We start from the raw sequence: 15,448 nt of genomic DNA on the forward strand, positions 1-15,448 counted from the left end.
TTTTGCTGACTTGCCCCAGGAGATTCTAATCCTTGCAGTGCTATAAATGACCTTTATATATCTGCGCCGATACTCCACCTTGCCTTCCTCAAAGCAAATTCTGAGGGGGGGGGGGGGGGGGGACACACAGGTTGTCTTGCTGTTATCTGTGTGGGTGTGGGTGCTATCGGTCTTGGTCGATGTGAAGGTTGGCTCCCTGTGTTTCTGCTGCTTCCCTGTCTAATCAGGGTATTATGTTTGCGCTCTATCATCCCCTCCCACCAAGCCCAAAGCTGCTGTCAAAGTCCTGGTTGGCCTGTCTGTGTGTCTAAACTACAATACATCACCTCACCATGGCTACTATCACTGAACAGTGGTGGAGACAAAAACAGGAAATCCATTCACAACCTCAGGTGCAACCTATAGAACAGAATTTCTGAAAAAAAAGAAATGTCATGGGGACACATTTTGGCCCTAACAATGTGGTCAACAACATCTAACAAATATGTGAAATAGTGAGATGTCTTACGGTGAGTCTTATTTCACCCCTGTATAATGACATGTAAAAAAAAAACATTTGTCACCAAAGGCCCAGCCTAAGACCGTGTGAGAACACATCGCACATTATCATGACTGGTGTCCCATGGTCCACAATGGCATCAGGCACTGGGTTCTGATGTTTATCCCTCTCAGAGACACTGCCAAAGGCATCCCCCCGTCAAAGTCTCTTGTGAAATGTGTCTGGCAGGGATATTGCTGCCAAAGGACTCAAGGGTCCTCACCACAGCCCACCCTAAGGGTCTGCGATATCACCTCGGACACACCCCAGGACCTCAAAACAGTTTGCTTGCTAACAATGACCTCAGAGACTGTGGCACTGGCCTGCATGCTTTTATATGGATAACTGAGGGTTCTATGATAATATGATAATATAATGAGATATCACATTGGGATTCACTTAGCGGATCACCGACGCCTAGAAGAACCAATCACACAACATCTGCTGAGACAGGTCGAGTGAGGTGAGCTCCTTTCCTCGTTATAAGTTGCCACATTAATCATTCTCAATCATGCCGCTTCCTTGCGCTGTGGCGAGCAGCGAAATGCGGTGTGACATCTCACTCATATTATCATACGATGTGAGTCAGAAGCAAAGTAATACACCTGATGTAGGATACATTGCATGCAAAATGTTTCTGATCAGTGAAAGATGAACAGGAGAGCAAGCAAAAGTGACTGTGGCAAGGAATAAACTCCTTTGAAGGAAGAAAACCTTGAGAGGAACCTGGCTCAGCTGGTAAGAAATTACTCTTTTGGCTGTTTGGGTAGGATTATGTTTGTGAGGTAGATGGTGTCCGTGAAATGAGATTGTGCTTGAATTAATGCAGGTTCTGAGAGATTAGCATGTTGTGGGCCGTTGATGTCAGAGCGGATGTAGGAATGATAGGCTTGAGAGGACCAGTCTCCAAGCAGTTGTACGGTGTCTGGGATACCGTGTCGAGATGCCATTGATGCAGGAGTGTCTGGAGAATTGGTCAGCAGCATAGGGATAGTTTTTGTCTAAGATGGGAATGGAACCATTAGCGACGCAATGGTACCTGATTCAGTGATGAATAGTGGATCGGATGCAAAGGCATGTTGAGACTGTCTGGGCTGTAGGAAGTAGGTGAGTGGTTCGTAAGGGCTGAGGGTCAGTGGAGGCTGGTGAGGGGAGCTATAGGAGAATGGGCTTATTGTATAACTCCTCCCAGCAGCATTCCCCTGCTGATGGTAGATTATTGCTGGAAAACAGGTAGACTGGTGTAGTTCTGCCAAACCGATCAGTTCACTGTGTTTGATGGTGAAGGTATCTTTGTTGAGGACGGTGATGTCTGACATACTGAGATGATAAGTGATGTAGGAAGAAGATGAGTATGTAAACTCTGATCGCAGGAAGCGAATAGAATAGACAAAAAATGTAAATACGCATTGGAAATTGTTCTTATTTAGCATATCAAAAAGTATATAAACATCCTGATATGGACTTCAGTCAAGAGCATATGTATTGTATGTGCTGAGAACATATCCTATGTAGCCCTACTGTCAGTATTTGTCATCATATAGAGATAATAAGATGTCCACATAGGCCTATCTCAGCATATCTAATGAGTCAATATCCATCCATACCATGTATGATATCCAGAGGGAAATCAAAAAAGACTTGGTCATTCATTTCTTGATGCACCCATCCAGTTACCGGGATCATTTTCATCAACATCCGCTGAATTACAGAGTGCCAAATTCAAATGAAATTACTAAAAATATTTAATTTTCATGAAATCACAAGTGCAATATATGGCACGACATGTTCAGAAATCCACAGGCACGAGCAGTCACGACCAGTCATACGAAATTTCCAAATAGTATCCACAAGTTCGAAAAACATGTCAAACGTTTTTTTATAATCAATCCTCAGGTTGTTTTTACAAAATATAATCAATAATATTTCAACCGGGACTGTAGCTTCTTCAATAGGAGAGAGAGAGAAAATGTCTGCTCGAAGCTGTTGCGCATGCAAAACGCTGCTGGCACCCAGCCATACAATGACTCGATGTGATCTTTCTCGCTCATTTTTCAAAATAAAAGCCTGAAACTATGTCTAAAGACTGTTCACACCATGGGGAAGCCATAGGAAAAGGAATATGGTTGATATCCCTTTAAATGGAGTGAAGGCAGGCAATGGAAAAGAGAGCTTTCAGGAAAAACAACACTTCCGGGTTTGATTTTCCTCAGGTTTTCACCTGCAATATCAGTTCTGTTATACTCACAGACAATATTTTGACAGTTTTGGAAACTGTGTTTTCTATCCTAATCTGGAATAATACACTATGGACTTTCTCTTGCATTTCAAAGATAATAAAAAATAATGTTTTTTCTTTGTATTATCTTTTACCAGATCTAATGTGTTATATTCTTCTACATTCATTTCATATTTCCACAAACTTCAAAGTGTTTCCTTTCAAATGGTATCAAGAATATGCATATCCTTGCTTCAGGTTCTGAGCTACAGGCAGTTAGATTTGGGTATGTCATTTTATGCAAATATTGAAAAACAAAAGGCAGATCCTAAGAAACCTATCTGACTTTGGTCAACTAAATATGACTGAAAATGTTTACCTGGAATAGATGTCAAAGTCAGGAATGTTGTTTGAGAGGACGACTAAAAACATTTGCTCTCATTATAGTATGCTCTGTAGTTCTATAACCCTAAACATAACCTTAGAGGTTATACCTAAATTTAACCCTCAAGGTTCTTGCGTCCTAGAAGCAATAGTTTTGTCAAGTTAATTTCATAATTTGACGAGTGAATGACGGCACTGGCATTGCAGCAGTTTGCACAGATTTTAATGCATTTAAATATATAAAAAAATGCTGACAGGTCATGTTGACAGGACGTTTTTGGTCATTTTCAAATTAGTTTGCGTTTTGTCTCGTCCCTCATCTGCAGTCAATCTTCCGGTCTCTTCAGACAGGGTTGGGCTATGATGACGCTTCGATGTATGAGGAACAATAGGGAGCCCCTGACTAATGTGCCAGTCTTTGTCAAGTTTCCTTAGTCCTCCCAGCTGTATTCCCCCCTCAGAGCCTCCTCGCGAACGGAAAAAATACTAGCCCAGGGTACGGAGATGAATCCCCGGCTCTCTGTGACATCCAGCCCTCCTAGCATTATTTACTAATTGACAGGCCCTATCAGTCGGCTGCTGGCCACAGCTGACAAGTGTGTGAAAGCTGGTGGTGGGGAAATGACACACATTGCAGGATTATCAGCACAAAGGCCAACGACATAGCAGTAATCTGATCTGGCTGCAGCTAGTTTGTGGGCCTTGTCTCGGTTTCTGGTGCAGCAGATCACACGCACACATGCACGCACACACACATACACTCCATACATATGCACATTGAGAGAAGAAACACTTTCTCCCTTTGATCATTTCATACTCCACAATGACTTTTAATGATTAATTAGTGTGCCAGATAGGTGTGGGAATGGCTGAAGACAGATACCGCCCCTTATTGCTCCCCTCCCCCATTTCTTAGTTCCCCAAGGTACTCCACCGCTCTACACAAGCACACACATGTGCATACTTTTTGTATTATGCTAATTAGATGTTTACAGGGCAAGACTATGGACTTTAGGGGTTAAGAAGTTATGTTCAAAACCACAGAAAAACATAACGCCTGAGAGTCAGCAGCCTGGCGTTTCAGACAAGATTTTAATGTCAATGTAGAAACAAGGCCATTAACAACATGGTTCTGCAGAGATGCTTTTCCATGGTCTGTAACCCAATCAGCATTTCTTAACAGCCTGATCACCTTTGAAAAATATTTGGGGGTGGGGGTGCTGCAAATGTTATGTCCAAGGGTGGAGAAAAAACAAACATTCCTCCAGTAAAGGCCCAGTGCAATTCTTTTGTGATTTTCCTTTTTAGCGTGCTGCAGAGAGTTATATCCATCCACTAATACAGGCTGGCGCGTTCATTAAGCAGGCAGCTGCATATTGGGGCAGATTGAAGAGGGTGGCATTTTCTGAGCTGAACTAAGCAAGACACACCTCCAACAACACACACAACCTCACGTAATTCTGCTCAAAAAACAATGACAATTTCTCTCAACCAGCGGCATATGGACTTTTTAGGTGAGCGCTGATGCCGCCCTATGATCAGAGTGCCAACTTTCTTCAACAGCAGGGGAGCAAACTATTTCGCTTTTCCATTCCCATTGCGCCTCTCCAGTTTGCTGATGGAGAGACGCATCGTTGCCACGCTCCACCAACATTCTGTCAAAAAAATAATCAAACATAAATGAAATAGGAGATATACTATAAGCCTATGGTAGAACGTGTATGTGTCCTTTTCTGTAGCCTACAGGCTGAAGATAAAATGTTCGACAATGTAATGAGATACACTTTTCAAATCAAATCAAATGTATTTATATAGCCCTTCGTAGATCAGCTGATATCTCAAAGTGCTGTACAGAAACCCAGCCTAAAACCCCAAACAGCAAGCAATGCAGGTGTAGAAGCACGGTGGATAGGAAACACTGGTTTCTCTGGTTTTTACTGGTTTCTCCGATTATCTAGCCTAACCTAAATGGTGCACAATCCAATAAAACATGTCCTGACATGTTAACAAACATATCCTCTAAACAGGAGGTCAACGTAAAATGGACAATATAGAATGGATAATCAGGCCACTCGCAACTGCTGTTCAGGAGTTCCACCCCATGGGCTAAATTGTCATCATCATCGGTGGTTTCAAGTTTATATCCGTACAAATAAATGTATTTTCCCCTTTTATTCAGAAAACTAAATTTAACCTAATTTCAACGTCTTCAAAATAAGTAGTTTAGAGGTCTTTTCAACTGCATTTTTCTTACTATGACTATTCTAGTTTTGCAGGGGCAGCAATGTTTTTGTCTCAGAATGGCCAGGACCAGCCGTGAATACAGGAGTAGTAAAATCCCGGCGCACTATTTTTGCCAGAGAAAATTCGGGGCAGGTGGGGCAGAGCCCAGTTTAGCTAAAAATAATAATAATATATATACAGTACTAGTCAAAAGATTATACACACACCTCACACTCATTCCAGGGTTTCTTTAATTTTCCATTTTTTTTCATAATAGAGTAATTGTGAAGACATCAAAATGATGATGAAGTAACCAAGAAAGTTTTAAACAAATCAAAATATATATTATATTTGAGATTCTTCAAAGTAGACTTGGTCTTTTATCAAATAGGGCTATCATCTGTATACCAACCCTACCTTGTCACAACACAACTGATTGACTCAAACGAATTCACTTTCAACAAGGCACACCTGTTACTTGAAATGCATTCCAGACAACGTCCTCCACACTTTTTTGGTTAATACATTTTCCATGTGTTATTTCATAGTTTTGATGTCTTAACTATTATTCTACAATGAATGGGTAAGTGTGTCCAAACGTTTGGCTGATACTGTATATATTTAAATGTTGCCTATTTTGCATATTATTTTGGCATTAATACGTGTCACCAATAATGTAGAAAAAAAAGAGTAAATAAAAACGTGTTCTCTTTTTTGCTTTCTTGAGTAAGGCAGTTACAGAATTCAGCTGTTTCAGCCTAGATCAGTACATTCAGTGGTGGTGGGAAAGCCATCGGAAAATACGGAGCATAAGGGTTGGTTAATGACTTCTCGTTGAGCTGTGATTGGCTCAGTGTTCTGTCACTCATGGGGACCCAACGTCACCGCAAAATCTATGGGGAGAACTCGAAAATTCAAGCCCCTTGGGTGCTGCCATAGAGTTACATTAGAAGTACCCATCCAAGACGGCTCAAGGTCATTGGCCACAGATATAACGTGATTTGACCATTTTATCTACTGTAGGTTTCAAAATCGTAGCTAGCAAGCTAGACAAGCAGTCTACATCGAAATTCACATCGACAATCTACAGGTAAATCCGTTTCAATCCTTGTCATATGAAGATGAATTATAGATAAAACGTATCAGTGCTCATTGGCCAATGGACACAGACGTTACACAACCAGTTGGAAATCGCAGTGGTTTGGAAGAAATCATTGGCTAACTGCAAGCGTTGTAAAGCAATCACTAGCCTGCTATTCAGTGGACTGAGTGTGTGGCAGTGGTGACCCGTGTTGAGCCCCACATTTTTAGCAAAAATAAATAAATATATATACACTGCCATTCAAAAGTTGGGGTCACTTAGAAATCTTCTTGTTTTTGAAAGATAATAATTTGTCTATTAAAATAACATCAAATTGATCAGAAATACAGTGTATACATTGTTAATGTTGTAAATGACTATTGTAACTGGAAACGGGTGATTTTTCATGGAATATCTACATACGCGTACAGAGGCCCATTATCAGAAACCATCACTCCTGTGCTCCAATGGCACGTTAGCTAATCCAAGTTTATAATTTTAAAAGGCTAATTGATCATTAGAAAACCCTTTTGCAATTATGTTAGCACAGTTGAAAACCGTTGTTCTGATTAAAGAGGCAATAAATCTGGCCTTCTTTAGACTAGTTGAGTATCTGGAGCACCAGCATTTGTGAGTTCGATGACAGGCTCAAAATGGCCAGAAACAAATAACTTACTTCTGAAACCCATCAGTCTATTCTTGTTCAGAGAAATTAAGGCTATTCCATGCAAGAAATTGCCAAGAAAGTGAAGATCTCATACAACGTTGTGTACTACTCCCTTCACAGAACACCGCAAAGTGGCTCTAACCAGAATAGAAAGAGGAGTGGGAGGCCCCGGTGCACAATTGAGCAAGAGGACAAGTACATTAGAGTGTCTAGTTTGAGAAACAGACTCCTCACAAGTCCTCAACTGGCAGCTTCATTAAATAGTACCCGCAAAATACCAGCCTCAATGTCAACAGTGAAGAGGCGACTCTGGGATGCTGGCCTTCTCGGCAGAGTTGCAAATAAAAAGCCATATCTCAGACTGGCCAATAAAAAGAGCAATTAAGATGGGCAAAATAACAGACGCTGGATAGAGGAGCTCTGCCTAGAAGGTCAGCATCTCGGAGTTGCCTCTTCACTGTTGACTGATGAAATTACGGATTGCCTCTTATCCGCTTGTCATCCCCTTATGCCATAGTTTGTACATCTCAAATGTCAGTAGACATCACATTTGTTTAAGCATGTCAGGATTCACTGCATGGTGCTGAAAAGAAAGCTCTGCTGTTAGGGCCTAACAGAATGTGGACACCGTTTGTCACCATTTATAGTGCAATTCATGTCATATTTAGTGGTGTGTAGTGGCATTGCCCCACAAAGATTAAACATGCTAATATCACCAGTGCTCCAGGAACATATCAAGCACTGCAACAGCTTCAACCTTCAAATTCTAAATAAAAAAAATCTATTGGACATTTCACTAATGCCTCATCACAACAACTTATCTGTCTCTGACTGAGCCTTTTATTTTAATTAAGCATTGTGCATTGGTTCCCTTCCCCTGTGTGTAAATCTCCAATTATTTGTTGGTCTCTCTTAAATAGCTGATTGTTTTTTTATTTTATTGGTTTGCTTTTTTAACATGAAAGGGGGAATTAATCTCAAACCCTAAGAGGTTTCTTACCTCTCCTCCAAATGTAACTTTTGTTAACCTTTTACAACCTTCATAAAATGCATTTTCTTGTGTGCAAATAACTAAATAGAAAATAACCTTTTCCTTGGGAAACAGACAAGTACTCCCCTGGATATAATTGATCATTTCAACCCTTGAACATGTCAAACCTTACCTCTATATTTAAACCAGACGACCAGCACTGCCAAACCTGCTTATTGAACTAACCAAGCAAGTGTAACTTCGACCAAAAAACTATTGAAAGACTTTTGTAGAAATATTAATGTCACATTCAATCGGTTAGTATTAGCCTTGGGGAAAATCTGATTTGAGGAATATGTAGCTCCCTTCAGTAACCACGAGCTCAACCGTTCCTTGATTTTAACTGGCGGCTTTATTCTGTAGTTTTAGTCAGAATTATCACCTTCCGTGAGAACTATAAAGTAAATGAAAAATACAGTTAAGCACACTCTTACAACCTTATCTTACGAGTGACTTATTAGCTTGGTATAACTCTGAAGTGCTTACATACATAACAGTTTAACCGGCGTTATAACAGGTTCAGATTAACACATGAATAAAGGAACAAATACCTCATTGGCTGCTTATTACAGAAGGGAGGAAATCAAACTTCACACTTATTATTCCTGGCATGAATTCACACTTCATCCTAACATACTCTTCAACGTTTATGAACTACTCCCGATGACATGAAAACTTAGCTAACGCAGCGCAGGATTGCCTTCCCTCCAAAGGTGTGTTGCTACAATAACGATCCCCGTTACAACAGTATTAGCTACGTAGTTCCGCTTGTATTATCATTTCCCCGCACAGCGGACACATAAACAATTCAAACAAAAGACAACGAGATATCCTGTAAGTCTAACTGTCAGTTACACTCCCACCAATCACCGGTGATTTCTGTGAAAGAGGTCTGCAGGTTTCTTGATCGGCTTCCAGGAGGGTGACTGTCTTATGGATGGGCCTCTCCAGATAGGTGGGTTTGGTGATGCATTTACCTCCCTCATCTAGGGTTGAGTCGCTGATCAGTAACTTGAATCTTCTCACCCGGCCATCCTGTCCCCGGGTACACTTCTGTAACCTTTGCCAATTTCCACTGGTTGCGTGGTGCAGTATCATCTTGCAAAATGACAATGTCATTAATCCTTGTGTTTCTTCTGTCCTGTCTGACTCCATTTCCGTCTGTGTTGGAGGTTTAATTGTTCTGAGGTATGAGCACTCTCCATAACCTGAGGTACTAGCGTCGGAGAAGTGATGGAGCTCATAACTCTGCACCTCCTTGAAACTTGATGGCAAGTAGCTTCGTTGGATCCTTACTTCAGACAAGTTTTGTAGACCTTGGAGCCAGAATTCCCACTGGGAACTTAGGTCATCTGGAAGGGGGTCATCCCAGTCGATTTTGTCACGACACATCCGCTGCAAGATCTGCTTCCCCACCAGGACAAAGGGTGCCACAAACCCAAGCAGATCATATACAGAGGCTACTGTAGACAACACTCCTCTTCTTGTGAGTGGGCGTTCCTTGACAACTACTCTAAACTGGAACTCGTCTGATGCGACACACCACAGTACACCAAGCGCTCTCTCCATGTGTGGTTCACCCAGAGCCATATCCAGGTCTTTGGCACCCTTGGCACGTTCTTCCTTGGGAATTGTGGCTATAACTTCCTTGCTGTTAGAGATAAACTTGTGCAACCGAAGTTTGCCGATGCTGCAAAGCTCTCTTGCTTCTTTCCCCAGCTGGGCCGCTTCAGCTTCAGACGATACGCTCGTCAACCCATCATCAACATAAAAGTTCCTTTCTATGAACTGGATAGACTTCTCGCTGAAGCTTCCTTGTCCTTCGGCAGCAAGATGTTTGAGACCATAGTTGGCGCAACCAGGAGATGAAGCTGCGCCGAACAAGTGGACCATCATACGATACGCTGAGGGTTGAGACTCTAGATCTCCGTTCTCCCACCAAAGGAACCGTAGATAATCTTGGTCTTCTGCTTTCACATGAAACTGGTGGAACATGCACTCTACGTCACACATGATTGCAACTGGACCCTTACGAAAACGACAAAGGACGCCCAGCAATGTGTTTGTCACCTCTGAACCGGTAAGATGATCATTCAAGGACGTCTCTCGAAACTTAGCTGAGCAGTCAAAGACGACTCGTATCTTCCCAGGCTTTTGTGGGTGATAAACTCCATGGTGCGGGATGTACCATGCTGGATGCTTGTTAATTTCCTCTTTAGAGACCTTCTCAGCATCTCCACAAGCTATAGTCTCTTCCATGAATGCTGTGTAGTCCTTGTAGTACTGCTTGTCTCTCCTTAGCCTCCTTTCCAGGCACTTGAGTCGGTGAACTGCACATGTTTTATTGTTCGGCAGATTGGGTCTTTCTTCCTTAAACGGCAGCGGCATCTCATAATGTCCATTGTCCTTGCGTCTGATGCCCTCTTTCATTTTCTTCAGGAACCGGATATCCTCTTGAGATATGAGGTCCTCTTCTGCAGCTCTCTCGTTGAAGTCAGATTCAAGCGTCTTGATAATGTCCAGTGTTGTGATTACCTCTCTTACATGTGTTCTACAAACATGGTGTACTTGATTTGTGAGGTTGGAAGAAGATTGAAGGCTTGGCATCACCTGTCTAACGATAACCCGATGACTCACTCCAATAGGGTCGCCATAGTCGATACATGGATTTCCATAGCCGACTATGCTCCAGCCAAGATCTGTTCTCTGAGCAAAAGGCTGATTTCCCTTACCAGACACAATTTCTCTTGGAAGGAGAGCCTGGGAGCAGTTGTAGCCAATTAAGAGACCGACATCACAGCTCTGTTGAGGAGCAATCTCCTCTGCAATGTGTTCAAGATGAGACCATGCTCTTGCAGTCTCTGGAGTAGGAATATGATCTCTGTTTGCAGGAATAAACTCTCTCGAGTAGGTCGTTGGCAGAGGGATTTTCTTCTCCAAGTAAAACCCTCTAACCTGCAAACCAGACAGCTTCTGGCAGGGCACAGTGGTATTTCTTGAAGCCATTGTAGAGAGTTTCAGTTGGACTGGCTCCTTCCTTGTATTGAGAGCCTTTGTTGTCTCTTCAAGGATAAAAGTGGTGTCACTCTGGGTGTCAAGAAGTGCATACACAAGAACTTCACGATCTGGCTCACTTGTGGTTGACACCCATACTGGAATGATTGTGGAGGTGTGAGTGTTAATGTCCCTTACGACTCTGTTAGATATGGCCTCACTTGACGCTCTTGTCCCCTTATCTCGTGGGGGCTCTGTCTTCCTATCCCTTAACCTTTCTTTACTACGATCTTCGTGCAGGCAGGATGGATGCCTCCTCTGACACGTGTCGCAGGTGTTCCTGTTATCACAATCTTTCGATCGATGCCCAGGCCTTAAACAGCCAAAGCACAATTTATTCTCTTGAACAAACTTCTGTCGCTCTGCGGCGGGCTTATCCATGAACTTCCAGCATTTGTGGAGACTGTGACCTGACTTCTCACAGAAGACACAACTAGTAACAGTATCTTTCTCATCAGAGTTAGTTGCTAATACCCTTGCTCCGGGGTTTTGAATCCTTGGCGTCTTAAGTTTCCCATCTTCACTTGGTTTCAAAGCATGAAGGGATGTTACAGGATTGCAAGCAATCTTGGCTTCTCTCGTGAGAAACTTCACAAACTGACTGAAGCTAGGAAAGATCTCCGTTTCTTCTAAGATGTCTGTGACCTTTCTATTCCATCTTGAAGTTAGCCAATCTGGAAGTTTAGCGAGGATCTTTTGGTTTTCATTACAGTCATTAAGCACCTCCAGGCCCTTATTCTGAGACATAGCAGCTTCACAGCTGCGAAGAAAGTCTACAAGGTCTCTAAGTTCAAGACTGTCCTTGGATCCTATCGTAGGCCATGCATTGAGCTTATCTCTGAAAGACTTGGCGATGAAGAATTTGTTTCCGTACCTTTCTTCAAGAATGGTCCAAGCAGCATGGTAGGCTGATTCTGTTCCTAACATAAAGTAACTTTCGATGGCTTTCTTGGCAGGCCCACCGACATATTTTCTTAAGTAATATATCTTCTCAGTTGTTGGTATGTTCTTCCTGTCTATCAGAGTCTGAAAAGAGACCTTCCAGTCAGTGTACGAGAGAGGCTCTCCATTGAATGTTACTGGTTCTGGTATGGGGAGGCGGCTTTCACTGATTGATTCCGCTAGTAACCTGAACATGGTCTTGGTGCCATCTTCTTGCTGTGTGCTTGTCACAACATGTTGTGGTGAGAGACTGAAATGAGCCACGTCTGTGCGTGACTTCTTTCACAGATTTGCAGTTAGAGAGTAGTTCTCTCTTTTCGTCCTCTGAGTTTTCATCTTGCTCATACACTTGCATTCGCGCCTTGGCAGCATTTAGTTTCTTGAGCACTTCTAGGCGCTCTAACTCTCTACGCTTGTCTTCTAGTGTCCTTCGTCTGGCAGCATTTTCTACCTCTAACTTGACTCGCAGCCTAGCTTCTTCTAAGCTGCGTTTCACAGCCTCAGCTTCTTGCTCCGCTGTCCTCTTCTTATCTTCATCTTCGAGTCGCTGAAGCTCTTCTAGTTGGCGTTCTTGCTTAACCATTACTTCTAAAGCTGCTTGATTAGCAGCAACTTCCGCCGCAGCCTCTTGTCTCTTGACAGATGACACGCTTGAGCGTCTGGAGTTGACCTTTGAGTTGCTTTGAGACTGGGAGGAAGCACTTGAGGGCTGATAGTTGAGACTTGACTTATGTGAGAGTTCAGACATGCACAAGGAATTGCTGTCCTTCCAGTGCAACTCTATCTGGTTACTTTGACCTTCTTCCCTGCCTTTTAAATGACACCTTACAGTCTTGATAATAGACATTGTAACTGCTTCACAAGTATCAACTCTGCGTCGTATATCGTTGTCGGGAATGTCGATTTGACGCAAATTTACGTAGACAAGGTTTAGCTCTGTAGAGGTATGGCTAATCTTGTTTAAGAGGTCTTCTAGTAGGTCTTCAGAGCAACAGCCTGTCAGTGACAGTTTTGCTTCCTTTACCAGAGCCTTCCACTTCTCATAGCTGACCCTGAAACGATGTTCGAGCTGTCTCCACCTTTCGTCGCGCAGTTCTCTGCCCTTTTCAGTTAACCTGCGGACCCTCTCACCTTTTCGTGGCTCTTGTTGTGCTATCTCATTAGCAGCCTCTGTATCATCATTCACTGGCCGAAGTGACTCCACACCAGTCTGGGCCTCTTCCTGCTGTTCTGTTTGTTCTGATGAAGGCTCAAAGTTTGCGAGGTGTTGCTGCAGCTGCTCAACTTGACCCACCCCATCTCTATCACCTTTAGTGAAACTACCTCTTTCTGACATTCTAAATCAAGTCAAATCAATTCTAGCTAAGGTTTGGATAAGTGAGTAGGTAATTTATACTCTAATTCACTGTAATTTAAAACTCAGTACGTGGTATAAACATGTATAATGCTTGTAACAAAGGCTTGAACAAACACCTTACCAAACAATTACACTATTAACTTACATGTGAATATATAATTAATAGGTGTACGCTGACCCTTAATGTTTGTGACTATATATATATTTTTAGTAAGTATCAAATAATATTTTTCAGTAATACACATACCAGTGATACATTAAGATAGAAAGAGCAAATGCATAATACCAGAGTATTTATGAAATAGACAACTATCTCCAGTCCTTACGAATTGTAATCTTAAAGTCTCTTATTAGCTGTTCACAAGGCTAGGACCACCTTCAAACACCTTGACTTGTACTTGCGTGTCTGACTTTCCTGTTAGTCTTGACCTTATGTTGCCTCACGATGCTTCCTTATGTGGAGATTTTCTTCTTAGTTTGCAGGTAGGTGCAAAACTCTTATCTGGCAGATGACAGGGTCTACCAGGATTTGGGAATCTTGTAGACGTTTTACAGCTGGATGTGATTCTTCTTTCTCTCTTGCTCGTGAAGAGCATTGAGTTCTCACTGTAGCTCCCTTCAGTAACCACGAGCTCAACCGTTCCTTGATTTTAACTGGCGGCTTTATTCTGTAGTTTTAGTCAGAATTATCACCTTCCGTGAGAACTATAAAGTAAATGAAAAATACAGTTAAGCACACTCTTACAACCTTATCTTACGAGTGACTTATTAGCTTGGTATAACTCTGAAGTGCTTACATACATAACAGTTTAACCGGCGTTATAACAGGTTCAGATTAACACATGAATAAAGGAACAAATACCTCATTGGCTGCTTATTACAGAAGGGAGGAAATCAAACTTCACACTTATTATTCCTGGCATGAATTCACACTTCATCCTAACATACTCTTCAACGTTTATGAACTACTCCCGATGACATGAAAACTTAGCTAACGCAGCGCAGGATTGCCTTCCCTCCAAAGGTGTGTTGCTACAATAACGATCCCCGTTACAACAGTATTAGCTACGTAGTTCCGCTTGTATTATCATTTCCCCCGCACAGCGGACACAAACAATTCAAACAAAAGACAACGAGATATCCTGTAAGTCTAACTGTCAGTTACAGAATAGCATTATTAGTCCTTTTAGATTTTGGAAATGCTCCTCTTGTTCTAGTTTTGTCAATGCCACTTTACAAAACCAATGTCTCCCTCTAGAGGTATGCATGTAACAACAGTCTATAAGCCTCACATAAAAAGCACATGGGTATTGATTAATGGATATTTCAATGAGAGATTCTCAATTGGGCAAAAATCCTCTGTCCTCCATGACCCAGAAAATAAGTGGTTGAGTGGTCAAATTGTTGAACGAAGGAGTCTGCTCCCCTCCTTGATTACCTTCTTTGACAGAAGATGAACAAGAGTTCACTCGCAGAAGGTAGCTTGGAAGTGTTTTAAAATCTGACAGACCCCCTTTGAATTAGCTGTTTTCTCAAAGGAGAAAAGCACGCACACATCTAACTATACGCTACTGATCTTTATCCTTAAAATGCATTGCCCAACTACAGTTGAAGTCAGAAATGTACATACACTTAGGTTGAAATCATTTCAACCACTCCACAAATGTATTGTTAGTTTTGGCCAGACGGTTGAGACATCTACTTTGTGCATGACAAGTAATATTTCCAACAATTGTTTATGAACAGATTATGTCACTTATAATTCACTGTATCACAATTCCAGTGGGTCAGAAGTTTACATACACTAAGTTGACTGTGCCTTTAAACAGCTTGGGAAATTCCAGAAAATTATGTCATGGCATTAGTAGCTTCTGATAGGATAATTAACATAATTTCAGTCAATATGAGGTGTACCTGTGGATGTATTTCAAGGCCTACCTTCAAACTCAGTGCC

General features: G+C 42.0%; 1 protein-coding gene across 1 annotated transcript; it reads right to left on the reverse strand.

The window, feature by feature from the left end:
- Positions 1 to 12,300: 12,300 nt before the first annotated feature.
- On the reverse strand, positions 12,301 to 14,391 carry LOC124034890 (rac guanine nucleotide exchange factor JJ-like). The gene is made up of 2 exons (XM_046348291.1): positions 14,357 to 14,391; positions 12,301 to 14,199 (listed from the first exon to the last, which is right to left on the reverse strand). Exon 2 carries the CDS (start codon positions 13,471 to 13,473, stop codon positions 12,301 to 12,303), a length of 1,173 nt encoding a protein of 390 aa, XP_046204247.1. The 5' UTR covers positions 13,474 to 14,199; positions 14,357 to 14,391.
- Positions 14,392 to 15,448: the final 1,057 nt, after the last annotated feature.

Source organism: Oncorhynchus gorbuscha, linkage group LG05 (assembly GCF_021184085.1).
Source record: "Oncorhynchus gorbuscha isolate QuinsamMale2020 ecotype Even-year linkage group LG05, OgorEven_v1.0, whole genome shotgun sequence".
NCBI classification, from domain to species: Eukaryota; Metazoa; Chordata; class Actinopteri; order Salmoniformes; family Salmonidae; genus Oncorhynchus; species Oncorhynchus gorbuscha.

What these genes read in the sequence shown, in the direction of transcription:
- LOC124034890 (XM_046348291.1), bottom strand. Translation starts at nt 13,473, where the DNA reads ATGTCAGAAAGAGGTAGTTTCACTAAAGGTGATAGAGATGGGGTGGGT.